Source organism: Scyliorhinus torazame, chromosome 2 (genome assembly GCF_047496885.1).
Source record: "Scyliorhinus torazame isolate Kashiwa2021f chromosome 2, sScyTor2.1, whole genome shotgun sequence".
NCBI classification, from domain to species: Eukaryota; Metazoa; Chordata; class Chondrichthyes; order Carcharhiniformes; family Scyliorhinidae; genus Scyliorhinus; species Scyliorhinus torazame.
In genome coordinates this window covers 188,850,296-188,867,735 of record NC_092708.1, presented here as the reverse complement: position 1 = coordinate 188,867,735, position 17,440 = coordinate 188,850,296, and the positions used below count along the sequence as shown (strand labels likewise).

General features: G+C 56.0%; 1 protein-coding gene across 2 annotated transcripts in view; it reads left to right on the top strand.

Moving 5' to 3' along the window:
• LOC140394332 (hyccin 2-like) overlaps positions 1-17,440 on the top strand; it is a 139,804-nt gene that overhangs the window by 102,810 nt on the left and 19,554 nt on the right. The window contains exon 11 of one of the 2 annotated variants that reach the window (XM_072481531.1): positions 306-461. The exons of the other annotated variant lie outside the window; for it this stretch is intronic. Within the exon in view, the coding sequence (XP_072337632.1) occupies positions 306-461 (156 nt within the window). The remainder of the gene's footprint in view (positions 1-305; positions 462-17,440) is intronic. 2 annotated transcript variants of the gene reach the window in all.

The window sequence follows — 17,440 nt, the reverse complement described above, 5'->3', positions numbered from 1 at the left end:
TCTGCCGCATCACAAATGGGAAAACTGTGCCATTGCCCGTTAAACCTCGAAATTCAATTTGAGAGCAAAGCCTATTAAGTGTCATGGCGGCTCCTCTACCCGGGAAAAGCTGCTCTTAGGAACTGTGGCTCTGCCGGTGTTGGTATTACCATTGTCCTGAGCTATGTTGACGTTCCCTGTTGCTGTATGTTCTCTTGTCTCCTGTATCATGTGACCTTCATGCTGTCTTTTTTCCCCCCATCTTGGCTTGTAACAAGTCCCTGCTGGATGGGGGAAAACACTAAATGTTTTGTGTTGAATCCCAGATTGTGTAGACTACACAGTTGAGGTTGTGTCAAGCAACCCTACCTTCCTAATCTGTGACTCGTCTGGATTGGCCAGGGAGCGCGAGAGGAATGGCGAGGGGAGACGTGAACCTTCCTGGCTCTGTCAGCAGGAGGCGGCGTCATTGGCAATATCGGGTAGGCCTGAGATGAGGAAGTGGTGATCGATGAGAATGCTGGAAGGCAGCCATGGCTCTGCGTCCATCTCCCCTCCCCTCCAAGCATGGCCACTACCTATCCCATTGGCTGTACCCATGACCCCTGGGTGTTAGCAGCAAGCCAGATAGTATAATTCTCATTTTGTGCTGCGATGACCCCCCAGATCCCCAGTTTATGCGTTCATGCACTCTGCTGCTGTGACGAACAGGCATGCAAAAGTGGTGATCTGATTTGAAGGTTCTCGGATGAGACTGCGCTTGTTGTCTGACTGCATGCTTTCTCTATCTCGCTCTCCATCCCTCGCTCTCCACCCTGCCTGTTCATTTGGGGAGGCCTTTGAAAGCCAAGACAGTTCCTCTCTCCTGGCTTTCTGTTGTAATTCCTCACATCTCCGCATTGCTGTTGTTTCTGAATGAGGGGCAAGATTCCCAAGAGTATTCTCTTTGAATGTGACACAACTGCAGTGAGTGTGGAGTGTAGCCAGCGAGATGAGACGCCTCCTTTCCCCCCATCCCCAACCCTCAATGCCTGTACCTATCATTACACCCTCTGCCTTCCCCTCCTTTGCACCCACAGTCAGCCCCCCTCCTTCATGCTCTCTATCTCCATTCCCTACCTCCTCATGTTGGGTGACATGCAGATCCTAACCCCAATTGGCGTGAGCCCATGCAGTGAGGATTGTGGTGAAATTTAAATGGCGCACTTCAAGCCTCATCCAGCAACAACATTGTCTCGCAGAATTCACTGGGCAGTGATCAGAAGCAGCAATGCTGGCTGATTAACTCTCTCACACACTTTGAGACCAAAGATTGTGCTCCTGAAATCAGCAAGAAGTGGGGCTCTGATCTTGGCTGTTCTGTGCGTGGGTTAACTGATCAATAAACGCAGTTTGTAACATCCCACCAACACAAAAAGTGTTGGGGTCATGAGGGAGTGAAAGGTTGTGAGGTGAAGTAGGCACGTGGCAAGTCAATAATGGGACAGGGCAATGCGGTAGCATAGTGGTTAGCACAGTTGCTTCACAGCTCCAGGGTCCCAGGTTTGATTCCCGGCTGGGTCACTGTCTGTGTGGAGTCTGCACGTTCTCCCCGGTTTCCTCCCACAGTCCAAAGATGTGCGGGTTAGGTGGATTGGCCGGGCTAACTTGCCCTTGGTGTCCAGAAAATGTTAAGTGGGGGTTTTTGGGTTATGGAGATTGAGTAGATACGTGGGCTTCAGTAGGGTGCTCTTTGTAAGGACCGGTGCAGACTCGATCGGCTGAATGACCTCCTTCTGCACTGTAAATTGTATGATTCTACAATAAAGAGTCAGTGACGGGACAGTGCGGAGAGAGAGAGTCAGTGGCGGGACAGAGCGGAGAGAGAGAGTCAGTGGCGGGACAGTGCGGAGAGAGAGAGTCAGTGACTGGACAGTGAGGAGAGAGAGAGAGTCAGTGACGGGACAGTGCGGAGAGAGAGAGTCAGCGACGGGACAGTGCGGAGAGAGAGAGTCAGTGGCGGGACAGTGCGGAGAGAGAGAGAGTCAGTGATGGGACAGAGCGGAGAGAGAGAGAGTCAGTGACGGGACAGTGCGGAGAGAGAGAGTCAGTGGCGGGACAGTGCGGAGAGAGACAGTCAGTGACGGGACAGTGCGGAGAGAGAGAGAGTCAGTGACGGGACAGTGCGGAGAGAGAGAGTCAGTGACGGGACAGTGCGGAGAGAGAGAGTCTGGTGGGACAGTGCGAAGGGAGAGAATCAGTGACGGGACAGTGCGGAGAGAAAGAGTCAGTGACAGGACAATGCGGAGAGAGAGAGTCAGTGATGAGACAGTGCGGAGAGAGAGAGAGTCAGTGACGGGACAGTGCGGAGAGAGAGAGTCAGTGACGGGACAGTGCAGATACAGACAGTCAGTGACGGGACTGTGCGGAGAGAAAGAGTCAGTGATGGGACAGTGCGGAGAGAGAGAGAGTCAGTGACGGGACAGTGCGGAGAGAGAGAGTCAGTGGCGGGACAGTGCGGAGAGAGAGAGAGTCAGTGACGGGATAGTGCGGAGAGAGAGAGTCAGTGGCGGGACAGTGCGGAGAGAGAGAGTCAGTGACGAGACAGTGCGGAGAGAGACAGTCAGTGACGGGACAGTGCAGATACAGACAGTCAGTGACGAGACAGTGCGGAGAGAGAGAGTCAGTGGCGGGACAGTGCGGAGAGAGACAGTCAGTGACGGGACAGTGCAGAGAGAGAGAGTAAGTGGCGGGACAGTGCAGAGAGAGAGAGTCAGTGACGGGACAGGGCGGAGAGAGAGAGTCAGTGACGGGACAGTGCGGAGAGACAGAGTCAGTGACGGGACAGTGCGGAGAGAGAGAGTCTGGTGGGACAGTGCGGAGGGAGAGAATCTGTGACGGGACAGTGCGGAGAGAAAGAGTCAGTGATGAGACAGTGCGGAGAGAGAGTCAGTGAGGGGACAGTGCGGAGAGAGAGAGTCAGTGACGGGACAGTGCAGATACAGACAGTCAGTGACGGGACTGTGCGGAGAGAGACAGTCAGTGACGGGACAGTGCGGATAGAGAGACAGTCAGTGACGAGACAATGCGGAGAGAGACAGTCAGTGACGGGACAGTGCAGAGAGAGAGTCAGTGACGGGACAGTGCAGAGAGAGACAGTCCGTGATGAGACAGTGCGGAGAGAGAGAGTCTGGTGGGACAGTGCGGAGAGAGAGAGTCAGTGACGGGACAGTGCGGAGAGAGAGAGAGTCAATGATGAGACAGTGCGGAGAGAGAGAGTCAATGATGAGACAGTGCGGAGAGAGAGAGTCAATGACGGGACAGTGCGGAGAGAGAGTCAGTGACGGGACAGTGCAGAGAGAGAGAGAGTCAGTGACGGGACAGTGCGGAGAGAGACAGTCGGTTACGGGACAGTGCGGAGAGAGAGAGTCAGTGACGGGACAGTGCGGAGAGAGAGAGAGTCAGTGACGGGACAGTGCGGAGAGAGACAGTCAGTGATGGAATACTGCGGATAGAGACAGTCAGTGACGGAACAGTGCGGAGAGAGAGAGTCAGTGACGGGACAGTGCGGAGAGAGACGGTCAGTGACGAGACAGTGCGGAGAGAGAGAGTCAGTGACGGGACAGTGCAGAGAGGGAGAGAGTCAGTGACGGGACAGTGCGGAGAGAGAGAGTCAGTGACGGGACAGTGCGGAGAGAGACAGTCAGTGACGGGACAGTGCGGATAGAGACAGTCAGTGACGGGACAGTGCGGAGAGGGAGAGTCAGTGACGGGACAGTGCGGAGAGAGACAGTCAGTGATGGAACACTGCGGAGAGAGACAGTCAGTGACGGGACAGTGCAGAGAGAGAGAGAGAGTCAGTGACGGGACACTGCCGAGAGAGAGAGAGTCATTGACGGGACACTGCAGAGAGAGATAGTCAGTGACGGGACAGTGCGGAGAGAGAGAGAGACAGTCAGTGACGGGACACTGCCGAGAGAGAGAGAGTCATTGACGGGACAGTGCAGAGAGAGATAGTCAGTGACGGGACAGTGCGGAGAGAGAGAGAGACAGTCAGTGACGGGACAGTGCAGAGAGAGAGAGAGAGTCAGTGACTGACAGTGCGGAGAGAGACAGTCAGTGACGGAACACTGCAGAGAGAGAGTCAGTGACGGGACAGTGCGGAGAGAGACAGTCAGTGACGGAACACTGCGGAGAGAGACAGTCAGTGACGAGACAGTGCGGAGAGAGACAGTCAGTGACTGACAGTGCGGAGAGAGACAGTCAGTGACGGAACACTGCAGAGAGAGAGTCAGTGACGGGACAGTGCAGAGAGAGAGAGAGAGTCAGTGACGAGGCAGTGCGGATAGAGACAGTCAGTGACGAGACAGTGCGGAGCGAGAGAGTCAGTGACGGGACAGTGCGGATAGAGACAGTCATTGACGAGACAGTGCGGATAGAGACAGTCAGTGACGAGACAGTGCGGAGAGAGAGAGTCAGTGACGAGACAGTGCGGAGAGAGACACTGACGAGACAGTGCGGATAGAGACAGTCAGTGACGGAACACTGCGGAGAGAGACAGTCAGTGACGAGACAGTGTGGAGAGAGACAGTCAGTGACGGGACAGTGCGGAGAGAGACAGTCAGTGACGGAACACTGCGTAGAGAGAGAGTCAGTGACGAGACAGTGCGGAGAGAGACAGTCAGTGACGAGACCGTGCGGAGAGAGAGAGTCAGTGACGGGACAGTGCGGAGAGAGAGACTCAGTGATGAGACAGTGCGGAGAGAGAGAGTCAGTGACGGGACAGTGCGGAGAGAGAGAGTCAGTGACGGGACAGTGCGGATAGAGACAGTCAGTGACGTGACTGTGCGGAGAGAGACAGTCAGTGACGAGACAGTGCGGAGAGAGAGTGAGTCAGTGATGGGACAGTGCGGAGAGAGAGAGTCAGTGATGAGACAGTGCGGAGAGAGAGAGAGTCAGTGATGAGACAGTGCGGAGAGAGAGAGTCTGGTGGGACAGGGCGGAGGGAGAGAGTCAGTGACAGGACAATGCGGAGAGAGAGAGTCAGTGATGAGACAGTGCGGAGAGAGAGAGTCAGTGATGAGACAGTGCGGAGAGAGAGAGAGTCAATGATGAGCCAGTTCGGACAGAGAGAGTCAATGATGAGACAGTTCGGAGAGAGAGAGTCAGTGACGGGACAGTGTGGAGAGAGGCATTCAGTGACGAGACAGTGCGGAGAGAGACAGTCAGTGACGGGACAGTGCGGATAGAGACAGTCAGTGACGGGACAGTGCGGAGAGAGACAGTCAGTGACGAGACAGTGCGGAGAGAGAGAGTCAGTGACGAGACAGTGCGGACAGAGACAGTCAGTGACGGGACAGTGCGGAGAGAGACAGTCAGTGACGGAACACTGCGGAGAGAGACAGTCCGTGACGAGACAGTGCGTAGAGAGAGAGTCAGTGACTGGACAGTGCAGAGAGAGAGAGTCAGTGACGAGACAGTGCGGAGAGAGACAGTCAGTGACGAGACAGTGCGGAGAGAGACAGCCAGTGACGGGACAGTGCGGAGAGAGACAGTCAGTGACGGAACACTGCGTAGAGAGAGAGTCAGTGACGAGACAGTGCGGAGAGAGACAGTCAGTGACGAGACAGTGCGGAGAGAGAGTCAGTGACGAGACAGTGCGGAGAGAGACAGTCAGTGACGGAACACTGTGTAGAGAGAGAGTCAGTGACGAGACAGTGCGGAGAGAGACAGTCAGTGACGAGACAGTGCGGAGAGAGAGTCAGTGACGAGACAGTGCGGAGAGAGACAGTCAGTGACTGAACACTGTGTAGAGAGAGAGTCAGTGACGAGACAGTGCGGAGAGAGAGTCAGTGACGAGACAGTGCGGAGAGAGACAGTCAGTGACGGAACACTGTGTAGAGAGAGAGTCAGTGACGAGACAGTGCGGAGAGAGACAGTCAGTGACGAGACAGTGCGGAGAGAGAGTCATTGACGAGACAGTGCGGAGAGAGACAGTCAGTGACGCGACAGTGCGGAGAGAGAGAGTCAGTGACGGGACAGTGCGGAGAGAGGGTCTGGTGGGACAGTGCGGAGGGAGAGAGTCAGTGACGGGACAGTGCGGAGAGAAAGAGTCAGTGACAGGACAATGCGGAGAGAGAGACTCAGTGATGAGACAGTGCGGAGAGAGAGAGTCAGTGACGGGACAGTGCGGAGAGAGAGAGTCAGTGACGGGACAGTGCGGATAGAGACAGTCAGTGACGGGACTGTGCAGAGAGAGACAGTCAGTGACGAGACAGTGCGGAGAGAGAGTGAGTCAGTGATGGGACAGTGCGGAGAGAGAGTGAGTTAGTGATGGGACAGTGCGGAGAGAGAGAGAGTCAGTGATGAGACAGTGCGGAGAGAGAGAGAGTCAGTGATGAGACAGTGCGGAGAGAGAGAGAGTCTGGTGGGACAGTGCGGAGAGAGAGAGTCACTGCTGGGACAGTGCGGAGAGAAAGAGTCAGTGACGGGACAGTGCAGAGAGAGAGAGTCAGTGATGAGACAGTGCGGAGAGAGAGAGAGTCAGTGATGAGACAGTGCGGAGAGAGAGAGAGTCTGGTGGGACAGTGCGGAGGGAGAGAGTCAGTGACAGGACAATGCGGAGAGAGAGAGTCATTGATGAGACAGTGCGGAGAGAGAGAGTCAGTGATGAGACAGTTCGGAGAGAGAGAGTCAGTGACGGGACAGTGCGGAGAGAGACAGTCAGTGAGGGGACAGTGCGGATAGAGACAGTCAGTGACGGGACAGTGCGGAGAGAGACAGTCAGTGACGAGACAGTGCGGAGAGAGAGAGTCAGTGACGAGACAGTGCGGACAGAGGCAGTCAGTGATGAGACAGTGCGGAGAGAGACAGTCAGTGACGGGACAGTGCGGAGAGAGACAGTCAGTGACGAGACAGTGCGGAGAGAGACAGTCAGTGACGGAACACTGCGGAGAGAGACAGTCAGTGACGGGACAGTGCGTAGAGAGAGAGTCAGTGATGAGACAGTGCGGAGAGAGAGTCAATGATGAGACAGTTCGGAGAGAGAGTCAGTGACGCGACAGTGCGGAGAGAGACAGTCAGTGACGGAACACTGCGGAGAGAGACAGTCAGTGATAGGACAGTGCAGAGAGAGGGAGAGTAAGTGACGGAACAGTGCGGAGAGAGACAGTCAGTGACGGGACAGTGCGGAGAGAGAGAGAGTCAGTGACGGGACAGTGCGGAGAGAGACAGTCAGTGACGAGACAGTGCGGATAGAGAGACAGTCAGTGACGGGACAGTGCGGATAGAGACAGTCAGTGATGGGACAGTGCGGATAGAGACAGTCAGTGACGGGACAGTGCGGATAGAGACAGTCAGTGACGGGACAGTGCGGATAGAGACAGTCAGTGACGGGACAGTGCGGATAGAGACAGTCAGTGACGAGACGGTGCAGAGAGACAGAGAGTCAGTGACAGGACAGTGCAGATCGAGACAGTCAGTGACGAGACACTGCGGATCGAGACAGTCAGTGACGGGACAGTGCGGATAGAGACAGTCAGTGACGGGACAGTGCGGATAGAGGCAGTCAGTGACGAGACGGTGCAGAGAGAGAGAGTCAGTGACGTGACAGGGCGGATAGAGGCAGTCAGTGACGGGACAGTGCAGAGAGAGAGACAGTCAGTGACGGGACAGTGCGGAGAGAGACAGTCAGTGACGTGACAGTGCGGATAGAGGCAGTCAGTGACGGGACAGTGCGGATAGAGGCAGTCAGCGACAAGACAGTGCGGAGAGAGAGAGAGTCAGTGACGAGACAGTGCGGAGAGAGAGAGAGTCAGTGACGAGACAGTGCGGAGAGAGAGAGTCAGTGACGGGACAGTGCGGATAGAGAGACAGTCAGTGACGGAACACTGCGGATAGAGACAGTCAGTGACGAGACAGTACGGAGCGAGAGAGTCAGTGACGGGACAGTGCGGAGAGAGACAGTCAGTGACGAGGCAGTGCGGAGAGAGACAGTCAGTGACGGGACTGTGCGGAGAGAGAGTCAGTGACGGGACAGTGCGGATAGAGACAGTCAGTGACGAGACTGTGCTTAGAGAGAGAGTCAGTGACGGGACAGTGCGGATAGAGACAGTCATTGACGAGACAGTGCGGAGGGAGACAGTCAGTGACGGGACAGTGCAGAGAGAGAGAGAGTCATTGACGGGACAGTGCAGAGAGAGAGAGAGTCATTGACGGGACAGTGCGGAGAGAGACAGTCAGTGACGGAACACTGCGGAGAGAGACAGTCAGTGACGGGACAGTGCGGAGAGAGACAGTCAGTGACGGAACACTGCGGAGAGAGACAGTCAGTGACGGGACAGTGCGGATAGAGACAGTCAGTGACGGGACAGTGCAGAGAGAGGGAGAGTAAGTGACGGAACAGTGCGGAGAGAGACAGTCAGTGACGGGACAGTGCGGAGAGAAAGAGAGTCAGTGACGGGACAGTACGGAGAGAGACAGTCAGTGACAAGACAGTGCGGATAGAGAGACAGTCAGTGACTGGACTGTGCGGATAGAGACAGTCAGTGACGGGACAGTGCAGATAGAGAGAGTCAGTGACGGGACAGAGCAGAGAGAGAGAGAGTCAGTGACGGGACAGTGCGGAGAGAGACAGTCAGTGACGAGACACTGCGGATCGAGACAGTCAGTGACGGGACAGTGCGGAGAGCGAGAGAGTCAGTGATGAGACAGTGCGGAGAGAGAGAGTCAGTGACGGGACAGTGCGGATAGAGAGACGGTCAGTGACGGAACACTGCGGATAGAGACAGTCAGTGACGAGACAGTACGGAGAGAGACAGTCAGTGACAAGGCAGTGCGGATAGAGACAGTCACTGACGAGACAGTGCGGAGAGATAGAGTCAGTGACGGGACAGTGCGGAGCTAGACAGTCAGTGACGAGGCAGTGCGGATAGAGACAGTCACTGACGAGACAGTGCGGAGAGATAGAGTCAGTGACGGGACAGTGCGGATAGAGACAGTCAGTGACGGGACTGTGCGGAGAGAGAGAGTCAGTGACGGGACAGTGCGGATAGAGACAGTCATTGACGAGACAGTGCGGAGAGAGACAGCCAGTGACGGGACAGTGCGGATAGAGACAGTCAGTGACGGGACAGTGCAGAGAGAGAGAGAGTCAGTGACGGGACACTGCGGATAGAGAGAGTCAGTGACGGGACACTGCGGATAGAGACAGTCAGTGACGAGGCAGTGCGGATATAGACAGTCAGTGACGGGACAGTGCGGAGAGAGGCATTCAGTGACGAGACAGTGCGGAGAGAGACAGTCAGTGACGGGACAGTGCGGATAGAGAGAGTAATTGACGAGACAGTGCGGATAGAGACAGTCAGTGACGAGACAGTGCGGAGAGAGAGAGTCAGTGACGGGACAGTGCGGAGAGAGACAGTCAGTGACGGGACCGTGCGGAGAGAGACAGTCAGTGACGGGACAGTGCGGAGAGAGACAGTCAGTGATGGGACAGTGCGGATAGAGACAGTCAGTGACGGGACAGTGCGGATAGAGACAGTCAGTGACGGGACTGTGCGGATAGAGACAGTCAGTGACAAGACAGTGCGGATAGAGAGACAGTCAGTGACGGGACTGTGCGGATAGAGACAGTCAGTGACGGGACAGTGCGGATAGAGACAGTCAGTGACGGGACAGTGCAGAGAGAGAGAGTGTCAGTGACGGGACAGTGCGGAGAGAGACAGTCAGTGACGAGACACTGCGGATCGAGACAGTCAGTGACGGGACAGTGCAGAGAGAGAGAGAGTCAGTGACGGGACAGTGCGGATAGAGAGAGTCAGTGACGGGACAGTGCGGATAGAGACAGTCAGTGACGGGACAGTGCAGAGAGAGGGAGAGTAAGTGACGGAACAGTGCAGAGAGAGACAGTCAGTGACGGGACAGTGCGGATAGAGACAGTCAGTGACGAGACAGTGCGAAGAGAGACAGTCAGTGACGAGACTGTGCTTAGAGAGAGAGTCAGTGACGGGACAGTGCGGATAGAGACAGTCATTGACGAGACAGTGCGGAGAGAGAGAGAGTCATTGACGGGACAGTGCAGAGAGAGAGAGAGTCATTGACGGGACAGTGCGGAGAGAGACAGTCAGTGACGGAACACTGCGGAGAGAGACAGTCAGTGACGGAACACTGCGGAGAGAGACAGTCAGTGACGGGACAGTGCGGAGAGAGACAGTCAGTGACGGAACACTGCGGAGAGAGACAGTCAGTGACGGGACAGTGCGGATAGAGACAGTCAGTGACGGGACAGTGCAGAGAGAGGGAGAGTAAGTGACGGAACAGTGCGGAGAGAGACAGTCAGTGACGGGACAGTGCGGAGAGAGAGAGAGTCAGTGACGGGACAGTACGGAGAGAGACAGTCAGTGACAAGACAGTGCGGATCGAGACAGTCAGTGACGGGACAGTGCAGAGAGAGAGAGAGTCAGTGACGGGACATTGCGGATAGAGACTGTCAGTGACGGGACAGTGCGGAGAGAGACAGTCAGTGACGGGACTGTGCGGAGAGAGACAGTCAGTGATGGGACAGTGCGGAGAGAGACAGTCAGTGATGGGACAGTGCGGAGAGAGACAGTCAGTGACGGGACAGTGCGGATAGAGACAGTCAGTGACGGGACAGTGCGGATAGAGACAGTCAGTGACGGGACAGTGCAGAGAGAGAGAGTGTCAGTGACGGGACAGTGCGGAGAGAGACAGTCAGTGACGAGACACTGCGGATCGAGACAGTCAGTGACGGGACAGTGCGGAGAGAGAGAGAGTCAGTGATGAGACAGTGCGGAGAGAGAGAGTCAGTGACGGGACAGTGCGGAGAGAGAGAGAGTCAGTGACGGGACAGTGCGGATCGAGACAGTCAGTGACGGGACAGTGCAGAGAGAGAGAGAGTCAGTGACGGGACATTGCGGATAGAGACAGTCAGTGACGGGACAGTGCGGAGAGAGACAGTCAGTGACGGGACAGTGCGGAGAGAGACAGTCAGTGATGGGACAGTGCGGAGAGAGACAGTCAGTGACGGGACAGTGCGGATAGAGGCAGTCAGTGACGAGACAGTGCGGAGAGAGAGAGAGTCAGTGACGAGACAGTGCGGAGAGAGAGAGTCAGTGACGGGACAGTGCGGATAGAGAGACGGTCAGTGACGGAACACTGCGGATAGAGACAGTCAGTGACGAGACAGTACGGAGAGAGACAGTCAGTGACGAGGCAGTGCGGATAGAGACAGTCACTGACGAGAGAGTGCGGAGAGATAGAGTCTGTGACTGGACAGTGCGGAGCTAGACAGTCAGTGACGAGGCAGTGCGGATAGAGACAATCAGTGACGGGACTGTGCGGAGAGAGAGAGTCAGTGACGGGACAGTGCGGATAGAGACTGTCAGTGACGGGACAGTGCGGAGAGAGACAGTCAGTGACGGGACAGTGCAGAGAGAGAGAGAGTCAGTGACGGGACACTGCGAATAGAGAGAGTCAGTGACGGGACACTGCGGATAGAGACAATCAGTGACGAGGCAGTGCGGATATAGACAGTCAGTGACGGGACAGTGCAGAGAGAGAGAGTCAGTGACGAGGCAGTGCGGATAGAGACAGTCAGTGACGAGACCGTGCGGAGAGAGAGAGTCAGTGACGGGACAGTGCGGATAGAGACAGTCAGTGATGGGACAGTGCGGAGAGAGACAGTCAGTGACGAGACAGTGCGGATAGAGACAGTCAGTGACGGGACAGTGCGGATAGAGACAGTCAGTGACGAGACAGTGCGGAGAGAGAGAGTCAGTGACGGGACAGTGCGGAGAGAGACAGTCAGTGATGGGACAGTGCGGAGAGAGACAGTCAGTGACGGGACAGTGCGGATAGAGACAGTCAGTGACGGGACAGTGCGGATAGAGACAGTCAGTGACGGGACAGTGCAGAGAGAGAGAGTGTCAGTGACGGGACAGTGCGGAGAGAGACAGTCAGTGACGAGACACTGCGGATCGAGACAGTCAGTGACGGGACAGTGCGGAGAGAGAGAGAGTCAGTGATGAGACAGTGCGGAGAGAGAGAGTCAGTGACGGGACAGTGCGGATAGAGAGACAGTCAATGACGGGACAGTGCGGAGAGAGAGAGAGTCAGTGATGAGACTGTGCGGAGAGAGAGAGTCAGTGACGGGACAGTGCGGATAGAGAGACAGTCAATGACGAGGCAGTGCGGATAGAGACAGTCAGTGACGAGACAGTGCGGAGAGAGAGAGTCAGTGACGGGACAGTGCGGATAGAGACTGTCAGTGACGGGACAGTGCGGAGAGAGACAGTCAGTGACGGGACAGTGCGGAGAGAGACAGTCAGTGACGGGACAGTGCGGATAGAGGCAGTCAGTGATGAGACAGTGCGGAGAGAGAGAGTCAGTGACGGGACAGTGCGGAGAGAGAGAGTCAGTGACGAGGCAGTGCGGATAGAGACAGTCAGTGACGAGACAGTGCGGAGAGAGAGTCAGTGACGGGACAGTGCGGAGAGAGGCAGTCAGTGACGAGACAGTGCAGAGAGAGAGAGTCAGTGACGGGACAGTGCGGATAGAGAGAGTAATTGACGAGACAGTGCGGAGCGAGAAAGTCTGGTGGGACAGTGCGGAGGGAGAGAGTCAGTGCGGAGAGAAAGAGTCAGTGACGGGACAGTGCAGAGAGAGAGAGAGAGAGTCAGTGACGGGACAGTGCGGAGAGAGAGAGTCAGTGACGGGACAGCGCGGAGAGAAAGAGTCAGTGACAGGACAGTGTGGAGAGAGACAGTCAGTGACTGGACAGTGCGGAGAGAGACAGTCAGTGACGGGACAGTGCAGAGAGAGACAGTCAGTGACGGGACAGTGCAGATAGAGAGAGTGTCATTGACGGGACAGTGCGGAGAGAGACTGTCAGTGACGGGACAGTGCGGAGAGAGACAGTCAGTGACGGGACAGTGCGGAGAGAGACAGTCAGTGACAAGAAAGTGCGGAGACAGACAGTCAGTGACGGGACAGTGCGGAGAGAGAGAGAGTCAGTGATGAGACAGTGCGGAGAGAGAGAGTCAGTGACGGGACAGTGCGGATAGAGAGACAGTCAATGACGAGGCAGTGCGGATAGAGACAGTCAGTGACGAGACAGTGCGGAGAGAGACAGCCAGTGACGGGACAGTGCGGATAGAGACAGTCAGTGACGGGACAGTGCAGAGAGAGAGAGAGTCAGTGACGGGACACTGCGGATAGAGAGAGTCAGTGACGGGACACTGCAGATAGAGACAGTCAGTGACGAGGCAGTGCGGATATAGACAGTCAGTGACGGGACAGTGCGGAGAGAGGCATTCAGTGACGAGACAGTGCGGAGAGAGACAGTCAGTGACGGGACAGTGCGGATAGAGAGAGTAATTGACGAGACAGTGCGGATAGAGACAGTCAGTGACGAGACAGTGCGGAGAGAGAGAGTCAGTGACGGGACAGTGCGGAGAGAGACAGTCAGTGACGGGACAGTGCGGAGAGAGACAGTCAGTGACGGGACAGTGCGGAGAAAGACAGTCAGTGATGGGACAGTGCGGATAGAGACAGTCAGTGACGGGACAGTGCGGATAGAGACAGTCAGTGACGGGACTGTGCGGATAGAGACAGTCAGTGACAAGACAGTGCGGATAGAGAGACAGTCAGTGACGGGACTGTGCGGATAGAGACAGTCAGTGACGGGACAGTGCGGATAGAGACAGTCAGTGACGGGACAGTGCAGAGAGAGAGAGTGTCAGTGACGGGACAGTGCGGAGAGAGACAGTCAGTGACGAGACACTGCGGATCGAGACAGTCAGTGACGGGACAGTGCAGAGAGAGAGAGAGTCAGTGACGGGACAGTGCGGATAGAGAGAGTCAGTGACGGGACAGTGCGGATAGAGACAGTCAGTGACGGGACAGTGCAGAGAGAGGGAGAGTAAGTGACGGAACAGTGCAGAGAGAGACAGTCAGTGACGGGACAGTGCGGATAGAGACAGTCAGTGACGAGACAGTGCGAAGAGAGACAGTCAGTGACGAGACTGTGCTTAGAGAGAGGGTCAGTGACGGGACAGTGCGGATAGAGACAGTCATTGACGAGACAGTGCGGAGAGAGAGAGAGTCATTGACGGGACAGTGCAGAGAGAGAGAGTCATTGACGGGACAGTGCGGAGAGAGACAGTCAGTGACGGAACACTGCGGAGAGAGACAGTCAGTGACGGGACAGTGCGGAGAGAGACAGTCAGTGACGGAACACTGCGGAGAGAGACAGTCAGTGACGGGACAGTGCGGATAGAGACAGTCAGTGACGGGACAGTGCAGAGAGAGGGAGAGTAAGTGACGGAACAGTGCGGAGAGAGACAGTCAGTGACGGGACAGTGCGGAGAGAGAGAGTCAGTGACGGGACAGTACGGAGAGAGACAGTCAGTGACAAGACAGTGCGGATCGAGACAGTCAGTGACGGGACAGTGCAGAGAGAGAGAGAGTCAGTGACGGGACATTGCGGATAGAGACTGTCAGTGACGGGACAGTGCGGAGAGAGACAGTCAGTGACGGGACTGTGCGGAGAGAGACAGTCAGTGATGGGACAGTGCGGAGAGAGACAGTCAGTGATGGGACAGTGCGGAGAGAGACAGTCAGTGACGGGACAGTGCGGATAGAGACAGTCAGTGACGGGACAGTGCAGAGAGAGGGAGAGTAAGTGACGGAACAGTGCGGAGAGAGACAGTCAGTGACGGGACAGTGCGGAGAGAGAGAGAGTCAGTGACGGGACAGTGCGGATCGAGACAGTCAGTGACGGGACAGTGCAGAGAGAGAGAGAGTCAGTGACGGGACATTGCGGATAGAGACAGTCAGTGACGGGACAGTGCGGAGAGAGACAGTCAGTGACGGGACAGTGCGGAGAGAGACAGTCAGTGATGGGACAGTGCGGAGAGAGACAGTCAGTGACGGGACAGTGCGGATAGAGGCAGTCAGTGACGAGACAGTGCGGAGAGAGAGAGAGTCAGTGACGAGACAGTGCGGAGAGAGAGAGTCAGTGACGGGACAGTGCGGATAGAGAGACGGTCAGTGACGGAACACTGCGGATAGAGACAGTCAGTGACGAGGCAGTGCGGATAGAGACAGTCACTGACGAGAGAGTGCGGAGAGATAGAGTCTGTGACTGGACAGTGCGGAGCTAGACAGTCAGTGACGAGGCAGTGCGGATAGAGACAATCAGTGACGGGACTGTGCGGAGAGAGAGAGTCAGTGACGGGACAGTGCGGATAGAGACCGTCAGTGACGGGACAGTGCGGAGAGAGACAGTCAGTGACGGGACAGTGCAGAGAGAGAGAGAGTCAGTGACGGGACACTGCGAATAGAGAGAGTCAGTGACGGGACACTGCGGAGAGAGGCAGTCAGTGACGAGGCAGTGCGGAGAGAGACAATCAGTGACGAGGCAGTGCGGATATAGACAGTCAGTGACGGGACAGTGCGGAGAGAGGCAGTCAGTGACGAGGCAGTGCGGATAGAGACAGTCAGTGACGAGACCGTGCGGAGAGAGAGAGTCAGTGACGGGACAGTGCGGATAGAGAGAGTAATTGACAAGACAGTGCGGATAGAGACAGTCAGTGACGAGACAGTGCGGAGAGAGAGAGTCAGTGACGGGACAGTGCGGATAGAGACAGTCAGTGACGGGACAGTGCAGAGAGAGAGAGTGTCAGTGACGGGACAGTGCGGAGAGAGACAGTCAGTGACGAGACACTGCGGGTCGAGACAGTCAGTGACGGGACAGTGCGGAGAGAGAGAGAGTCAGTGATGAGACAGTGCGGAGAGAGAGAGTCAGTGACGGGACAGTGCGGATAGAGAGACAGTCAATGACGGGACAGTGCGGAGAGAGAGAGAGTCAGTGATGAGACTGTGCGGAGAGAGAGAGTCAGTGACGGGACAGTGCGGATAGAGAGACAGTCAATGACGAGGCAGTGCGGATAGAGACAGTCAGTGACGAGACAGTGCGGAGAGAGAGAGTCAGTGACGGGACAGTGCGGATAGAGACTGTCAGTGACGGGACAGTGCGGAGAGAGACAGTCAGTGACGGGACAGTGCGGAGAGAGACAGTCAGTGACGGGACAGTGCGGATAGAGGCAGTCAGTGATGAGACAGTGCGGAGAGAGAGAGTCAGTGACGGGACAGTGCGGAGAGAGAGAGTCAGTGACGAGGCAGTGCGGATAGAGACAGTCAGTGACGAGACAGTGCGGAGAGAGAGTCAGTGACGGGACAGTGCGGAGAGAGACAGTCAGTGATGGGACAGTGCGGAGAGAGACAGTCAGTGACGGGACAGTGCGGATAGAGACAGTCAGTGACGGGACAGTGCAGAGAGAGGGAGAGTAAGTGACGGAACAGTGCGGAGAGAGACAGTCAGTGACGGGACAGTGCGGAGAGAGAGAGAGTCAGTGACGGGACAGTGCGGATCGAGACAGTCAGTGACGGGACAGTGCAGAGAGAGAGAGAGTCAGTGACGGGACATTGCGGATAGAGACAGTCAGTGACGGGACAGTGCGGAGAGAGACAGTCAGTGACGGGACAGTGCGGAGAGAGACAGTCAGTGATGGGACAGTGCGGAGAGAGAGAGTCAGTGACGGGACAGTGCGGATAGAGAGAGTAATTGACGAGACAGTGCGGAGCGAGAAAGTCTGGTGGGACAGTGCGGAGGGAGAGAGTCAGTGCGGAGAGAAAGAGTCAGTGACGGGACAGTGCAGAGAGAGAGAGTCAGTGACGGGACAGTGCGGAGAGAGAGAGTCAGTGACGGGACAGCGCGGAGAGAAAGAGTCAGTGACAGGACAGTGTGGAGAGAGACAGTCAGTGACTGGACAGTGCGGAGAGAGACAGTCAGTGACGGGACAGTGCAGAGAGAGACAGTCAGTGACGGGACAGTGCAGATAGAGAGAGTGTCATTGACGGGACAGTGCGGAGAGAGACAGTCAGTGACGGGACAGTGCGGAGAGAGACAGTCAGTGACGGGACAGTGCGGAGAGAGACAGTCAGTGACAAGAAAGTGCGGAGACAGACAGTCAGTGACGGAACACTGCGGAGAGAGAGAGTCAGTGACGAGACAGTGCGGAGAGAGACAGTGCGGAGAGAGACAGTCAGTGACGAGACAGTGCGGAGAGAGACAGTCAGTGACGGAACACTGCGGAGAGACACAGTCAGTGACGGAACACTGCGGAGAGAGACAGTCAGTGATGGGACAGTGCAGAGAGAGAGAGAGAGTCAGTGACGAGGCAGTGCGGATAGAGACAGTCAGTGACGAGACAGTGCGGAGCGAGAGAGTCAGTGACGGGACAGTGCGGATAGAGACAGTCATTGACGAGACAGTGCGGAGAGAGAGAGTCAGTGACGAGACAGTGCGGATAGAGACTGTCAGTGACGGGACAGTGCGGAGAGAGAGAGTCAGTGACGAGACAGTGCGGATAGAGACTGTCAGTGACGGGACAGTGCGGAG